This window comes from Sinocyclocheilus anshuiensis, unplaced genomic scaffold (genome assembly GCF_001515605.1).
Source record: "Sinocyclocheilus anshuiensis isolate Anshui unplaced genomic scaffold, SAMN03320099.WGS_v1.1 scaffold263, whole genome shotgun sequence".
Classification (NCBI taxonomy): Eukaryota; Metazoa; Chordata; class Actinopteri; order Cypriniformes; family Cyprinidae; genus Sinocyclocheilus; species Sinocyclocheilus anshuiensis.
In genome coordinates, this window is record NW_015549593.1 from 1,014,118 (window position 1) to 1,031,274 (window position 17,157).

Here is a 17,157-nt window from a genome sequence, read left to right on the forward strand (position 1 = left end):
CACACACACATATATATATATATATATATATATATATAATGTTATGAGTTTTAAGTATATTGGCAATTGGTTATTAATATAATAATACTTATAACTGTACCTTTTTATTATTAATATAACATTCTTGTTTTTAATTTTAAAGTTTCACAGATTAAATTGTTGCATGGAAGCATCATTTAGTATTTTAACTAGACAGAAGCTTCACAGACAAGCTTGTTAATAAAACCCGTGACTAGTCATGTTTTAATGAATTCAGTCACCCACTTGATAACTGAATGCAATGTGATATGATTACAATGAATGAATGCAGTTTAGGTGTTTGTTGCCTTCTGAGAATGATCAGTGACCCGTTACATTACTTGAATACCACTTTGAAATTCAACACGGTAGTGACTCTCAAAAACATAGGCTGCCAATGCAACACAATACTGTATTCAGTTTACAGGAGATCTAGTGAGCTCCACCGTTGTGATGTGGTAAGCTGTAGGTGTCTGTTTTTGATGTAAACACATCCACAACGAAAACACAGACCAGTTTCACAGCCGTACCTAAGAAATCGAAGTTAAACTCTGATTTCTCCAAAATCAGAAAGGCCTGCAAAAATAGATACATGTATTCTGTCTCTTTCTGAAATAGCAAAATTATCTGTGCACTCTTGTGTGTTCATTAGAAACGATCTCTGCCATATCAGTACAGTCATTTACGCACAATAAGAGCGTAAGTAATTCTATCACCTCCCTTTGTCAGCCTTGGGTCCGGTTCTATCAGAACCATCTGTCTAGTTCAGATAACAATAGTTGTGATATTCAAAACCACCTTGAGTTAAAGAACCGCCCCGCAGTCCAGATGAGCTGAGCTGATGTGAGCGCGAGGCAGAGATACTGAATAGTTGATGAGACAAGTTAGTTTGACAGAGGGGGAAGAATGGAAATTCTGGAACTTATCTCCTTCCCCATTCTGGAACGAGCCAGAGAACTGTGATGGAAAATTACCCTGAGCGTGTGCATGTGCGCGCATGAGAGAGAGAAAGCAAGAGAGTGAGCGTGAAGACGATGAAGAAAAGTGGATGAAATGGTCAGCATAAAAGAAAGTCCAGAAATAAAGTTGTCAGAGAGGCACGGTGAGAGATGTTAGAGGTGTTTCGGTGATAACAGTGCTTAGTCAGGGCCTGGAAATGCAGCGTCTCGCAGCTGAGAATCACATGCGCTTCTGTTGGAGCGGGTGGAAAAACCTACTGCTGCCGCAGCTGAACAGACGCTCGCTGTATGTCTACGGCAGTGAGGTAGCTGTGGAGAAGGAGTGCATTAGACAGAAAGAGGAAGGCGTGTTCGTCATCCATCCCTTCAGTCGTTTAAGGTACTGTACATTTTACCTGTCCTGGTGTTTTTATTTAGTAGTGTTTTATCTTTTTCATTTTACTTTATTTAATACCTTTTTAATTAAAATAATAAATACAATAAAAAATAAATAAAAATGTATGTTATGTTATAAATATGTTATAAATATGTTATAAAATAAAATAGAAAAAATACTAATGAGTTTTGAAATGAGTCATGCAAAAATGCCATCTTGCAACTCTTGTCCTTATTTTTGCAGGAGCTATTACATCATGTGTATGGTGGCCATAACATTTCTGAATCTAATTGGCATTCCAATGGAGATTGCCTTTCTTGATGGGAACAGTGGAGTAGGTTGGGAGGGTTTTAACGTGTTCTCGGACACTCTGTTCCTGATTGACGTGGGGCTTAACTTTCGCATGGGGATCATTAATGAGGACAGTGAGGTAAGGATTAGCCCTAGACATTACAAATATCGGTAACACTTTAGAATAATGGTCCGTTGTTAACAAGTAATATTACTTCCTGCATAGTTACTTGTTAACAACGGACCGTTATTCTAAAGTGTTACCCAAATATCAAATTGCTTAAACTTCTCCAATAATCTTTCTGTATGTTAAACAGGGAGCCATTCTGGATTTGAAAAGCATTAGACAACAATATTTAAAAAGCTGGTTTATACCTGATGTGGTGGCAGCATTCCCAGTTGGTTACATACTACTTATTGCGGTAATGTGCCTTTTTCTGCAAAAATCTTTTGGCTGTATTGAAATTGCATAGCTCCAAAGGGAAAACATGTTTTGTGCCCTTGTCATGACAGGACCTACAATACCACAGTGACTCTCCCTCATCCAAAGCCAGCAAAATGATGCGCATCTTGATGTTTGTGAGAATCCTCAGTCTTGTCCGCCTGCTGCGTGTGTCAAGGCTTGTTAGGTTTTTCAATGAAGTGGAGAGAGTAAGTAATTAATTGCTTGAACATGTGAAACTGACCTTATCTTCATGAGACAACAATGTTTTTATTTATTTGAATAATGCTTTTGATTTTTGTATTGAATCTCTGCTCATATAGGTTTCAAATGCCAACTTGGAGGTGGTGAGGGTGTTCCTAAGAATCTTGTCATTATTTATGATGATTTTCCTGCTGTGCCACTGGAATGGCTGTATTCAGTATTTTGTGCCTATGCTTGAGGAGTTTCCCTCAGACTGCTGGGTTAGAAGAGAGAATCTAATGGTAAGTGTCTGAGCAGCATATTCACATAAACAGCATTCCCACATTTATGGAAATATCACTGAATTTGAAAACTGTACTTGCAAGGCCTGGCTGGAAATATCATGGAAATTAATAATATTTTATACAATCATTAACATTTTAATATATCTTTAATATATCTAGATATGATCTAGTCCGACATCTTGTATATTATTCTATGAACACTGTAACAGTATTACAGCAATAATAATACTGAAGTCCTCTGAGGTCATTTTCACTGCTATTATTATTAACTGAGCCAGTTTGCTCTGTGATAGTGCGATTAACCAGATTAGAATCAGAATAAAAGGTACAAAAGCAGTCACTGGTGTGGTACCCTTTCAAAATGTACTAAAATGTACCAAATAGGTACTAATATGTACACTTTAGGAACTAATATGTATCTTTAAGGTACCAATATGCACGCTTTAGGGGTAAGTAAAATACAAAAGTATACCTTTTCAAACGTTAGCACCCTGTTGACAACTTTTGTACCTTTTTTTTCTGAGAGTGTATTACAGAGAGTGTGTAATTTATTTTAGAGTTGTTTTATGGTTTTAATGTATAAAAATAAAGTATTAATGTCAACACTTTGTGTTGTGTAATCTGTCAGAATGCCACAGTGGGAGAGAAGTACTCTTTTGGAGTCTTTCGGGCCCTCTCTCATATGACTGCAATATCATACGGTTCCTCTGAAACACCCACAAGCAAGGAGTATACTTTTGATCAGCTGATTTAGCAAAATGTTAATTTTATGCCACAACAATCACAATGCACAACTGATACTTATTTTAATACCTAATGGGTTTTGTTTTTTTTGTTTGTTTTTTTAGATGAGGTTGAGCTGTGGATAGTCATGACTAGCATTGTGTCTGGAGCCATCATGTACACGGTGATGGTCGCCAACACTGCTGCAATGATGACTGATGTGGACATAACAGCAAGAGCGTACAATAACAAGGTGCAAGGAAAACAAATATACTGCTAAAACAACATATTAGATGGTTATTGGGGATGTCATTCACATTTTCTGTTTTCTGTTCTCTTTTGTGCTTGTTTTTACATAGATGAATCATCTGGAAGATTATATGACTTTCATGAAGCTTCCCAAAGCCCTTCGTATGCACATCAGCAACTACTTTCAGGCTCGTTATGCAGGGAAATGGTATGATGAGAAAGATGTCCTGAAGTGGGTGTCTTCATCTCTCAGAGAGGTACTGCTCACTTTTGGAATTGCTAGATAGTCACAGAAGTGATTATTTAAAAGATGTTTTGCTCATGTTTTTAAAAGTAAAGCAGTGTTTTTATAGTTTAATGATTGTTCGAATGGATTTGTTAGGAAATTCTGATGACCATGTGCTCGGCCCATGTGAGAAAAGCTCCCTTTTTCCGGAACTGCGATATAAATTTCGTCAATGCCATTCTTCTGGAGCTGCAGTATGAGGTCTACCAGGAGGGTGACATCATCATCCGCCAGAACGCTCCTGGTGACCGCATGTTCTTCATCGAGCATGGGCAGGTCCTTGTGGAGAATGAGTTTCTCCAGAGGGAACTGTGTGATGGACACTACTTTGGAGGTTTGACTCGAGTAACGTTGCTTTGTCAATGCAATGTCTGTATAGACTATGTGTTGTTTGTAATACTCATGTCTTGAAACAATTTATTAGTAAGCTGTGTTAAAGGAATAGTTCACCTAAAAATTCTGCAATCGTTTACTCACCCTCAAGTTGTTCCAAAGCTGTTTGAGTTTCTTTCTTCTGTTGAACACAAAAGAAAATATTTTGAAGAATGTGGGTAACGTGTCGAGACTCTGTTGATGGTAGCCATTGACTTCCATAGTATGGAGGAAAAAAAAGGAAGACAGCATTTTAATTTTTGGGTGAACTATCCCTTCAAATAATGTCTCTCCTTATATTTTCCAGAGTCATGTCTCCTAACAAGAGGAAGGCATTTGGCCACAGTACAAACTCTGACTATCTGTCAGCTTTTTTCCTTGTCGGTGGACTCCTTTCATTCTGTTCTGAAGGACTATCCAGACATCAGGAAGGACCTGGAGACATTTCAACTGGATAAAGACATTTTGTTATGTTGAGAAAGTAAGTTTTAGTTCTATCAATGACACAATTTAGAGCACAACTTTTAGTTGATTAAACAGTTTTAGTGGAAGCATATATTTTTCAGGATTCTTTGATGGACAGAAAGTTCGAAAGAACAGCATTTATTTGAAACAGAGATGATTTGTTAAATTCTAAACGTCTTTACTACCATTTTTGAATGATTAAAGTATACTTTTTTTTTTTTTTTAAATACTGACCCCAAACTTTTGAATGGTAGTGTATATTACATACACTCTAAAGTTATGTTAGGTAAATCTTTTTTAAAAATACAACACACTTCTACCCAAATAAGGACAATTAAGCATGCAAGAGCTTAAAGCATTTTGATCTCTATTTTGATTGGTAGATGGCTACACCTGCATCAAGCCTCTCCTGCAGTTTCCTCAGCATGCACTTTGCCAGCTTTGCTTTACTTGGATCTTCCTCTTTATTGGCATAGATTTCTGAAGTGGTTTTGTAATATTCTGTTCCAGCTGGTGGATGTGGCCTTAAGTATCCTCTTGTCAGAAAATGAACTTTGTAAAGCAAACAAAGTGTGACGTGGCAACCACATTGGAATGGGATTCCTCTGAGAATACTGATAGGCTGATTTTAGACTGTTTGTAGGCCACCTTCTCGAGCTCCGCCTCTGCCCCCTCCTGGCCTCTGCTGCTGTACTACTTTCCAAATGCCCACAAGAGGATGCACAGCTCACAGCTCAGCATAACCAGTCACAATGTAATGTTTTTAGGATCTCTGCCGCTTGGTCCTCGAGTAGGTTTCTGCTTGTCTGCACCCCCAGGATCTGCCTCTTTACAACTTCCCCTGAAGAATCCAGAACAGCACCCACTGGTGGCCTTCATTTTCCTGTAGACTAGAGGGCATCTGACCAGGTCCTCGTTATACATACAGTAGGTCAGTAGGTTCTATCAGAGAAGCCTTGATTAAAAACAGAAAATAAATGTAATATTTTGGCTAATTTGTTCTTTTTTTCAACTACTAATGTAGTACACTGAGCTAATTTTTACGTCAAATATGTCACAAAAGTCAGTAGATCATTCCCAAAAATCAGCACAGCGGATGTGCAAATTCTGTCTGGGCCTAGAAAAAAACCCACCATACTTTACATTTAATTTTTTTATTTTGGGGGGGAAAAGGTCAAATTTGCAGTTTCATAAAATGATCCAAAGAATGTAAAATTGTTGCTCTGTTTAAAAAAGTCAAATGTTTATAAAAGTCATATTTGAAAAAGATGTTAATAAAATATTCCTGAATAAACAGGGAAGTTTGTTCTTGTTTTTTCTTCTGAAAACAATTTGTGAAGATTCCGTTATGTTTTTTCTTCTCTCAAAACAAAAAAGATCCACTGTTCTTCTTTATTTTCAAGGGTAATATGTGACCATATAAGGCCTATAAATCAACAGTGATAGGAGTTTGATAGCAGTGTTTCACCTCAGCTGTCCATGAGTTAATACACATTCAGAAAAGAGTTAATTCACATTCTCTGTAGGTCTTCAAAAAGAAAGTTTCATTAGTCACATATATGTATTCACTTTCATATATTTTTTAAAACATGATTCAGTTCCTTGAGTTTTTAATGTTCAGTCCTTTAATTTGAACTCTGTTTATCTTCTTTTTTTTTTTTACTTTTTTAAATGGATGGAAACATTCGGTTCATTTAGTTAATATAATCAGAATGAATGGGAAACGTAAATTAAAAGAAATCTGTACCACTGAGGAATGAAGTGTCCAGAAACTAAACGAAGCATACAGAACACTGAGGAGTTATCCTGTCACGACTATTGTGCTAATGTAGGGGCAGTAGCCTGTCTGAAGCTCCTTGAAGTCTAGGATAAATTGAATTGTGCTTTGTTCTTCCAATGTGAACTGAGGAGTAGGTCATTGGTCACACAATAATGTATAAGTACACAAAAATCAATTATTGTAATTAAACAATTACTCAAAGAAAACTATATGCATTCATTTTTTGTATTTGGGTAATATTTTCGATTATGTTTTTAGACATAAAGATCTGAGAGTGGACATTGTCACTAAACACAGAGATCTGTTAATCACAACGGCAAAAAAAAAACAAATATGCTGAAACCACTTCCTTTTTCGGAAACTTGCTGGACATAAATGTTAAACTGCTTCGATTTACACCTAAAATTGTTACATTCAAGAACTGGAAATCCACGGAGGACCAACTGACGTGAATAGAGGCGGGACTATCATCCATGTATGATTAGAAACAGTTGGTGGCGGTATGTGCCTATGGTGCGGAATACGCCAAAAAATTCCAAAGAAGAAGAAGAAGAAGGACAAGAAGGCCAAGAAGGACCAACTGACTGCATAGAACGACTAGGTGGCAGTAATGAGCCTTACGGTGTTTGGATGTGCGTCAAGTCTAACGAGTCAGACAAAACTAACCCGGATGTGCCGCGAAATTTCAAAGAAGAGTTGAAAGAGCCTGAATCAAATTTATAAAACCACAGTATCTTTGTTAAGGTATTATGCGATTTTATGCTGACCTGAATGTGCTCAAGACAGTATCTTCATTGTTTTTTTGTGTGTTATTGTTATTGTACACTTTCCATATTAGCTGGACAGTCCAAAACAGTTACAGCTGATTGTTTGTGATGGTAGAAAAGAAGGATTACCAGTATTATGCTTGTATATCATTATGTTAATATTATATGTAATAATATAATTAATCAAATATTAGAGATTCTTATTATTACTAATTACTTACTGTCATGTCAGCCTGTAAAACCGGAGGGACATTGAGAATGAATCCTTCCGAGCGTTTCTTTGCAAAGCTGCGGAAACTGACTGTTTGTCTGGAGACTGAAAGCAACAATCTCCTGCATGCAAGTCAAAACCCCCAAGACGACGATGGTAAGTTGCCAGAAAATGTTTTATAGTTACTAATAAAATTATCAGGTCATAATTATGCATCTGCTGATTGGTGTGTGTGTGTTATTCAGAGGATGAAGAGAATGGGGCTCAAGCTCTGTACCAGCTGCACTCTGAAGTCAGAGCACTGAAGGTATGTGCATGTTTACTTATGGTTCATGATTTCACTTTATTTTTAAATATGGCCTACATTTCACACAAAATCACGTGCAGTGGCAAGTTCAAGATCAGGTGGCGACACATGATGCAACAAGTACTGAGCTGAGGAACTTCATAAGAAGATGCTTGGTGCTGAAGCAGAGAACCACAGAAGACATTGACAGACTGAAGAAACACTATGAGAAGTATGGTTACAGATCACGAAATGCAAGACAGGGAAATACAGGTAAATGTTTATTACATCTGAGAATGTTAATATCCTGGTGCTGCCTCTGCTTGGCTTGATATATTACCTGTAACTGATGATTAAAATAGAATTTTTGTTTGTTTCAAGTTTAGGCTTTGCTACGATTCATGTTTATTTCAATGGAAATGTTTTTTTAATTCACTCACTATTCTAGAGATGAACGGTAGAAAAGAGGATGAAGAGCAAGCAGAGAGAGATGCAGCAGAGGAAGATGAAGCGATGGGACAAGGGATTTGTGAAGAGGCTCAGCAGTCTGAGACACCTGAGAAGATGCAACCACCTGTTGACCAGCTGCGGACCCCAAAGCTCTCCGATTTTGGTCTGTCTGCGCTCCAGTTCCAAAGAGTGCTTGGTGAAGCAGAGCCGCCTCACATTGCTGCTCCTGTCCCAGCTGTGGCTCTGTCACCACCACCATTTGTCATGAACATGCATCCAACGCAGCCAAAGACACCCAAGTGCTCGCTGCGTATGGAGGAGGATGCTCTGACCCCTCGACTAGAGGACTTTGGCATCTCTGAGTATATTATGTAATGGAACAATAACTTTACCATGGATTTGTTCAACAAAAAACTACCAAAGACCAGCAAGTATGCTGCCTACTATATTTGGGTGCGAATATCACATCACAAGCATTCAGCGTAATAAGATCAATTTAATGCTGCTTACATAAAATGGCACTGTTAAATTTACATCTTTAGGAATTAGAGACTTTACTACTCACATTTTGCACTTATTTTTGAAAGTGAAATTATAATATTTGAAACTCATTCATTTGATTCGGTGTGTAATCTAACAGATCTCTGCATGAAAAGTATTTTGCACTCACCAAGGCTGCATTTATTTGATCAGATACAGTGAAAACAGTGAATTTATTTTAATTTATTATTTTTTTCCTGTGATGGCAAAGCTGAATTTTCAGCAGGCATTGTTCTAGTCTCCAGTGTCACATGATTCCTCAGAAATTATTCTAATATGCTGATTTGGTGCTCAAGAAACATTTCTTATTATCAGTGTTGGAAACAGTTGTGCAGCTTAATGTTTTTGTGGAAACTTATCGTTTTTCAGGACTCTTTGATGAATAGAAAGTTCAAAATAACTTTTGTAATATAATTTTTTGCTGTCACTTTTGGTCAGTTTAATGCATCCTTGCTGATTAGAAGGGTTTTTTTTTTTTTTTATCTTATTGATCAAAATTTTGAACTGTAATGTATGTGTATTTAGTGCATAATATGTGTGTTGTGTCTTTACCAGTGAAAGAACAGAGAATGGTCAGAAACCCTCTCATGTTTTCCCCACTTTGACTTCTGTGCCTAACAAAGGTTTTGCCAATGGTAAATAATATCGTCTGTTGTTTTCTTAATATTAAGAATAGTCATCAACATCAACCCATATGGGGTTTTTAATAATTGATTCTGACACTATTACATTTAGTTCCTGTAATCCTGAATGTGCGGTTACATTAGTGTTAACGCAAGATGCATACTCGAATTTTCTTCAAGTTTCCCCTTTTTGATTTGCATGTTTGTGTTGAAATATTTCAGAGAGTCTGGAATCCCCAGAGCCTCCTGTGTTTTGCACCCCAGGATTTAAGATTGAGAAACACTGCATCCCATCCTCTCCACTACTGAAAGGAAAGAATGATCTTGATTCTCCTCCTCGCCCTAATAACTGCCCTTCTACAAAAGAGCTCCCTGCATTTGAAACACCTTTTGTCAGCAAGCTAATAAAAAAGGTGTGATGCGCTCCTTTACATATTGCTTTATTTACTAACGTAGACTACCACAAGAGACTTGTCTAGCAATACATTAAATCATAATCACATATAATACCAGTAAAATAGTGTAATGGTTTCACTCATTCACTTCAATTGCTGTTTCAAAGGATGACAGGCAGGAAGAAAGCGATAGACACAGGACATCACAGGAGGGCAGCTTTCACCTACCAGATCTCAAACACAAACAGAGCTCCTTCGTTTGATGCTCCAGAGATGCCAAAAGTGCTATGTTATGAGGACAAGGCCATACCTGAGATGCCGACCCTGCAGTCCCTTTTTGGGAGTTCTCTTACTTTTGTAAGTAATCATATATCTTTTAATCATTAAAATGGTAATATACACTAGATTTGATGCTAAACCTTATAAACGAATTGGTGTCTAGTTTCCTTTTTTGAGATGCAATTGACGTTTGCCCTTCCTTCAACTCTGAATAGAAAAATGCATCTGATGATGCTTCTGGGATGAAGATGGGGGCAGATGAAGTGTTAGACCTGAAGCAGACACCTGTCCCAATCCATGAAAATGGGTTCAACCAGGATTGGTGCCTTGCAACTCCAAAAGTCAGAGTGATGTTCCCTACAGAGCCATGCACACCAGAGATGCCTGATATAAGGTGTCACTCAGGATATTTTAAAAGTGAGTCACTATCTTGTAATGCTGAAATGGCAATATTGACTTTTTTTTTTTGTCAAAGAAAAAAAAAATATGGTTATTAAAATATAGATTTTTTTTTTCTCCCTCCTAGCTTATGGCTCAGTGCAAGTCTTAAGCACTTACTACTGGATCTCTGCTGCAGACCATGAAGCCTGGCTTTCAAAAAGTGGAACCAAGAGGAGAACAGCAGATTGTATTCATAAAGTGATTCTATTGACTTATATTTGATTGTAAGAGCAAACACTTTTAAGGAGGCTTTAAACAATTTAGAAATTATACTTAAAGAGAATAAAAAAAAAACGGTGGCATTGATGGGTATGATTGTTATGCAAATGGTACTGACTACATTGAAATTAGTTTGAAAAACTTTGACTAAATTAAGAAATTAACATTACTAAAGAATTATACAATTATCCAGGTATGAAATATAAAATTAAATTTTCATATTTGATAAATATAAAATGACAGCTGCTGCACTAATGCCACATTTTTTTTATCTGTTAGGGACACTACATTTCGAGACCAGTTTGCAATACAGGCAAGATGGACGAAATGCTGAAAAGCCAAACATTTGGCTCCATAATAGAAATTTTTTTTTTGGTCATTCTGTTGCAGTTTATCTTATGTCTATGAAAAAATAAACCATTAACAGGTTAATTCTTATTGTGAACTCTGCTGAAGTGTTTTAGGTAACAGTTTAAAGTTAAGTGCAAGTGCTTTGTTCATACAATGCCTGGTTTCTTCAAAAAGTCAGTTTATAAATATGTTTACACAAGACAAGATACTGAAAAAAAAGATTTATTCAACATTTTATGGGAATCATGGTAACAGGACTAGAATTAAAAAGATAGACCTGGTATAAAACCCCATGAAGAACACAAAATATATGAAAAAGAATCTATTTAACTTCCTATCCTCGAGATATGCCCTATCCTGCTGCTGGAGATCGACCTTCCTGCAGAGTTTAGTTTTGACAAACACTTGAACCAGCTAATCATTACCTAATTGAGGTTTGCCTGAAGCACAGGCAGGGTTTGAACTGAACTCTACAGGAAGGCAGATTTCCAGACATTCTCCATTTGTTTAAATGCAGGAAAGTCTTGTTTCAGTAGGGTCTCATGCGTCCTTGGAGAGGTGGTGCACGGTTAGGCGGAGTGATGGCGATGTCAAGGTAATCACCAATCTGAAAGCGTTGAGACTGAAGCGTCATGGAGTCATCTGCACCTTTGCGTCCCGAAACAGTATTGCCAATCTCTTTAACCCTACAACAAACAAAACCAGACGGGTTGTTCTTCTTACCAAATCTAAACTGACTATGCTAGAACAAAAAAGCTTCTGTATAGATTACCTGTAGATCTGTCGTTTAGGGTCTGGGTATACTATTGCAAACCCAAAATGTGTTCCTTTCTTTCGAGCTTCAGGATAAACTTCCTTCACCAGGCTTGTCAGTTCCTTCAAAGTAGCATCCATCCTGTAACCAATGCAGATACAATTCAGGATCATGCCGTTTATTTCAGTTTAATTTAATGCTAAGTTTATACCTACCAGGTGTAAATCTGAAGCTCGCTAGATGGTACATTACCCCGGGCAAACTCGTCCATGCGATGATGCCTTCCATTGTTGGTGGTGAACACTCTGAGAAGAAGAGGGCATGTCTGTGGGAAACACGCAGAATTTAATAACAGTCTCCCTCGAAACACAATCAACACTTACAGGCGAATATGTACACGTCTTCAATATTGATATTGCAGATGAGGTGAAACGCGTTCTGATATTTCGTTCAATATGCTCTATACTTCACGTTTTTTTATATCTTTATTATATGCTGCACACTTACAGGAATAATTCACGATTTGTAGTATACTATGTTGCAACTAGACAGTTTATTATCCTATAATTCGAGTATAATATGCTGTATACTTAAAAGTTTAACTTACTAGTTCGATTTACAAATTAGCTTAGCATGCAAGACGCGTCGTTTGTGCACGAATATTTGCGCAACTGAGGAGCAGAAGTAACGAAAAACAAACCTTCTCTCTGTCCACTGGCTTTTCTGGCTCTTTTTTTATTTCCTCTTGTGTGACCCTTGATTCCACAGCCATTTTTGTCCAATTCTTTTAGAAAGCAAGTAATGAATCGCTGTTCACGACGCCTGTTAATGAGCGATCGCGGCGCGGCGAGATGACATCCCCACAGCACTTCTTCTTCTGATGTTTATTGGCGGTTTTGGCGAACCAACTTAAAGGTGCATTACCGCCACCTACTGATCTGGAGTGTGGAGTGAACAGATTTGGTAGAGAGAAGGATATTATAAAATAAAATAAAAATCCCACAATTACAGTTTATATTCTTTCCATATTTCCTGTCTTTTTTAGATAATTGAACATTTCTTCTTTAATTCTTGATTGCATTTGTCTATTCCCTAGTAATATCTTGAGTGATACTTTATCATGTCCCATCAAACCTAATTTATGATTAAGTTGATTTCTTTCTCTTTCATACGCATCGCATTCTAGAAGAATGTGCTTTACTGTTTCTGGATTCCCACATTTATCACATCTTCCATTTCTTTACTGTCCAACCGAAGCTCTCTAAATCTTTATATTCATATCCCCAACAATCTTTCAACAGATTTTTAACTGGATGATATTCTGAGTGACCCTTTACTGTACACCAGCCCAATATCTCATCCTCAACTGTAACCTACGGAGTTCTAGGGGCATTTCTTCACCACAGCACTGACTGCAGCCAACCGATGACGCCACACTCGCGTCGCCTACTCTACCCCCACCGCCATTTTGGGAGTCAGATTGTAAATATTACTAGGGGAGAAAAGCAGATGCGTGGCCCTAATATGGTTCACACATGCGTAGTGGCCGGTTGTCGAAACAGGAGGATTCCCGGGACCACACTATCCTTCTACAGGTTTCCGCGCGACCCGGAACGGAAGCAGCACTGGATCGCTGCTGTGAATCGTGAAGGGTGGGTGCCAAACGAGGGCAGCACTCACTTCATTTCGGGTACGTTTAAGTCAGATGTCATGGATATTGCATGTTTTTGGTTTTAGCAGAAATCTTTAAAAAGCAATGCTCATCTCTGGTTTGAATGTATATATCTCATGTAGAGTGGGGGAATATTTTTTAATATTTGAAACGCTTCTTTATGATTTACCATGACGGGGCTGCATGTTAACTTTATCGTTATGATACACTTTGGGGTTTGGGTTAAATGTAAATTTGCACAATGCTTATTTGGATTTAAGATTAACATGTTGCTTTTGCTCACTTCTGTGATCATTGGCGGTTTCAATTAAATTAATGTACCTTTATTTATTTCAATATTTATTCTTTAATATTTTGTATTTTGAGGGACTTAATGGTACTTCACAATATTCACCTCTAAATTATAGTTTATTTCTATATAAAAATACAAACATTAGAAAAAAAAACTAATGATTTTCAGTTGATACAAAATTTAAGTTACAAATTGAGCAAAGGTGTTTGAAAATGCATGGAAAGCAGATTGGTGCCATCTGGTGGGAGAAATAAAGGAAATCATATGTAAGATGCCTGCATAAATCAAGTGTGCCGCACAAGCGCTGAAAAGTGACGCCCTCAGATGGCTGGACCCAGTATAGGTCATAAACCCCGCCCTCTCCATGTAATCTAATGGGACAAGAGACAAATTAAATAATTAAATTACACTTCAAATAATTTTTTTCCAAATATGGTTTCCGTCACTTTAGGTAGTTACTAGTTAGGTAGTCACTTATCATGCTGATGTATGTTTAAGTGTTCATTGTTCTTATATTATAACTTTGCTTTTAATTAGTTATTTGATGCTTATGATTGTGATCTTGCTTTTGGGTTTGTGGGATTTTGGGCGGGACTTTGATACCGCGGCTCCACCTCATGATCACTACTGCGCAGACTCAGGCATGATTGCTTATTTATTAGATTTTGCATTGGTACTTTTGACAACACTAATGAGGTATTATATACCTTATTAGTAGCGAAGAGCTACCTGATACTGTTAGGGCTAGCTTGAATCGCAGTGAACCAGGTGTGTCGGTCAGAACACCACCGAGGGAAGTATCAGTTTGAACAGGTTTATTTTCACAGATGCGATATGATCAACTCAGAGGGGGAGTCAGCCTTTACATGCACAAGCATCAATCAGTTAACGAGTATTCCTACTCACTCGTATAGGACGCACACAGCACAAGATACATTCAAACTGAGGTTGATATGAACAATGATGCATGTCTCCAGCACTCGTTTATGCAGAAAATCCGATCACTAGCAGCGGCGGAGGCAGTCTGCCGATCTCCGAGTAATGAACAGTGTCTCTTCCGGCTATCCGCGTTACATAATAAAAGTCCCCATTCTTGCTAGTGCGACAGCGCTCTGACACTCTCTCTATCGCCTTTTGCACAGCCGCCCCCAAATTGCGTGCAATTTGTTCCTGTAAAAGGTGTATTCTTAATTTAGAGTCATTGACAGGCATTCCTCATCCTCCTCAGCATCCGGTATGACTGGAAGAGTAATAAGCCGAGCAACGGGCCGGATGTAGACGTTGTCCTTAACCTGTACATCTATGGATCGTACATGCCCATCCACACTTGGATGTACTTTAACCACTCTGCCAACTGGCCAGAGCGCCCGCGGAAACTGGGGGTCCATCAACAGGACTATTGAACCTACTGTCAGATCAGCTGCGGTACCATGCCACTTCTGTCGGCACTGAAGGGTTGGCAGGTAGCACCTGATGAATCTCGCCCAGAAGTGATCTGCTAGGACTTGGCAGTATCGCCATCTTCGCCGGCTCAGTCCCTCACTCTTAGGGTACACCACTGGAGGTAGCGCACCATCCAGCTGCCCCATCAAGAGGACATTTGGGGTCACGGCATCCAAGTCAGCAACACTGGAGGAGGTGTAACCCAGCGGTTTTGAGTTCAGTATAGCCTCGACCTCTAGTAGCACTGTACGCAATACTTCTTCAGAGACAGGTTGGACTCCAATGACAGTATACAGGGCAGTCTTAACAGACTTGATCTCTCTCTCTCCCATGTACCCCCGAAGTGGGGAGCTGCAGGGGGATTGAAGCGGAAATCGATCTTCTGCTTGGCGAGGAGTTGTTTGAGGTCAGAAGACATGCTGTTGAACCATTCACTAAGCTCTTTCTCGCCTCCTTTAAAGTTTGTGCCCTGGTCTGAATAGAGCTCTGCTGCACTCCCACGGCACGCGATGAACCATCTGAGGCTCATTAAGAAGGAGTCAGAATCCATAGCGTGCAGGAGGTCCAGGTGCATTGCCCGAGTGGTAAAGCATTTCTAAATTATGCCCCACCTTTTTTCTGAACGTAGTCCTAGCTTCACTTGGAGAGATCCGAAGCAATCGACACCAGTGGAGTAGAACGCTGTCTTGTATAGACGCAGACGGGCCACGGGTAGATCAGCCATCTTTGGGACCGACGGCTTAGATTTCCATCGCCGGCACTCCTGACATTGGTGTTGCACCCTCCTTATGGCCTCTCTTCCACGGAGGATCCAAAATTTCCGGCGCATCACGGCGAATACTCGCTCTGGGCCCGGATGACAGAGCCGAACATCATAATCCTGGATAAGGAGTTTCGTTGCGGGATGCGAGGAGTCCAGGACAATGGGATGTTTAAAGGCAGGGTCTAACCATTCGGCCCGTCGGAGTCTCCCTCCCACCCATATAATTCCCTCATCAGGGTCCAGCTCCGGGGATAGGGTAAGAAGACGACTACTTCGAAGTACAGCCTTTCCTGCTTTAAGATGGCGCAACTCTACTGGAAAGCATTCAGATTGGATTCTCTGAAAGATTGTCATCTCTGCCTGACGATAGTCACGAAGAGCCCACGAAGACCTTGAAGCGGCATGACTCCGACTGCAACCAGGTTAACACTGTCGTTGAGTCACTCCAAAGGATTGTCTTATCTGTCCTCACCGTCAGTTCTCCTTTGATCGTCTTTGCCAATTGGGCAGCAGTCAATGCACCACAAAGCTCGAGGCGAGGAATGGAATGTTGCCGCCGGGGTGCTACCCTGGACCTAGCTGCAAGGAATGCCAGATGGACTCGTCCCTGAACATCTTCTGTCCTGAGGTAGGAGACTGAGCCATAAACCCTTTCGGAGGCATCACTGAATACGTGGATCTGCCTGGAAACAACCATCTGTTCTGTAAGGGCTGGAGCATAGGGTCGAGGTACAGAGATGCGTGGTAGCAGGTGTAACTCAGATTCCCATTCCCTCCATGCCTTCTGCAGGTCTTGAGGGATACATGGGTCATCCCAGTCACGAGGCATGTCCCACATGCTCTGGACGATGAGCTTGGCCCGAGTCGTGTAAGGTGCAATAAATCCCAGGGGATCATATTGTCGGGCCAGTACCTTGTAGACATTTCTCATCGTCAGTGCTCCATACTCCAGAGGTCGGCTCTTGTAACCTAATGTGTCTAATCCCCAGTTCCAGCTGAGTCCGAGGGTTGGTTCCGACAGGCCAGGTTCATCATGGGAAAGCCATCGCTCCATGCTGTCGGATCTCGCCTCTGCAGGTAGATGTCGGAGCACATCAGGTATGTTGCAGGCCCACTGTCTGAGCTCAAATCCTCCGGAAGCTAGTACCTCCCTAAGCCGGTCCACTAGTTCTTTGGCCTCATTCACGGTAAGCACACTCTGGAGGCAGTTATCCACATAAAA

The 17,157-nt window shown here is 39.6% G+C and overlaps 2 protein-coding genes and 2 pseudogenes across 2 annotated transcripts; 3 read left to right on the forward strand and 1 right to left on the reverse strand.

The window, feature by feature from the left end:
* Positions 1-982: 982 nt before the first annotated feature.
* On the forward strand, positions 983-5,919 carry LOC107658208 (potassium/sodium hyperpolarization-activated cyclic nucleotide-gated channel 1-like). Its single transcript, XM_016446667.1, has 11 exons — positions 983-1,356; positions 1,597-1,783; positions 1,962-2,066; positions 2,158-2,295; positions 2,410-2,571; positions 3,203-3,296; positions 3,423-3,550; positions 3,657-3,803; positions 3,929-4,166; positions 4,512-4,685; positions 5,053-5,919. Exons 1-10 carry the CDS (start codon positions 1,175-1,177, stop codon positions 4,679-4,681), a joined length of 1,551 nt encoding a protein of 516 aa, XP_016302153.1. The 5' UTR covers positions 983-1,174; the 3' UTR covers positions 4,682-4,685; positions 5,053-5,919.
* A 1,160-nt stretch (positions 5,920-7,079) lies between these two features.
* LOC107658197 (spindle and kinetochore-associated protein 3-like) lies at positions 7,080-10,550 on the forward strand (annotated as a pseudogene).
* A 781-nt stretch (positions 10,551-11,331) lies between these two features.
* Positions 11,332-12,618, reverse strand: LOC107658247 (histone deacetylase complex subunit SAP18). Its single transcript, XM_016446717.1, has 4 exons — positions 12,466-12,618; positions 11,981-12,090; positions 11,784-11,906; positions 11,332-11,697 (listed from the first exon to the last, which is right to left on the reverse strand). The coding sequence occupies exons 1-4, from the start codon at positions 12,535-12,537 to the stop codon at positions 11,541-11,543; spliced, it is 462 nt and encodes a 153-aa protein (XP_016302203.1). The 5' UTR covers positions 12,538-12,618; the 3' UTR covers positions 11,332-11,540.
* The window catches only part of LOC107658246 (uncharacterized), a 20,540-nt pseudogene continuing 15,933 nt past the window's right edge, over positions 12,551-17,157 (forward strand).

What these genes read in the sequence shown, in the direction of transcription:
- LOC107658208 (XM_016446667.1), top strand. Translation starts at nt 1,175, where the DNA reads ATGCAGCGTCTCGCAGCTGAGAATCACATGCGCTTCTGTTGGAGCGGG. An exon ending in CAAGAGCGTACAATAACAAG is followed by an intron (nt 3,551 to 3,656) that starts GTGCAAGGAAAA and finishes GTTTTTACATAG; the next exon opens with ATGAATCATCTGGAAGATTA. An exon ending in TGATGGACACTACTTTGGAG is followed by an intron (nt 4,167 to 4,511) that starts GTTTGACTCGAG and finishes TATATTTTCCAG; the next exon opens with AGTCATGTCTCCTAACAAGA.
- LOC107658247 (XM_016446717.1), bottom strand. Translation starts at nt 12,537, where the DNA reads ATGGCTGTGGAATCAAGGGTCACACAAGAGGAAATAAAAAAAGAGCCA. An exon ending in GAGCTTCAGATTTACACCTG is followed by an intron (nt 11,907 to 11,980) that starts GTAGGTATAAAC and finishes CATTGGTTACAG; the next exon opens with GATGGATGCTACTTTGAAGG. An exon ending in CCTAAACGACAGATCTACAG is followed by an intron (nt 11,698 to 11,783) that starts GTAATCTATACA and finishes TGTTTGTTGTAG; the next exon opens with GGTTAAAGAGATTGGCAATA.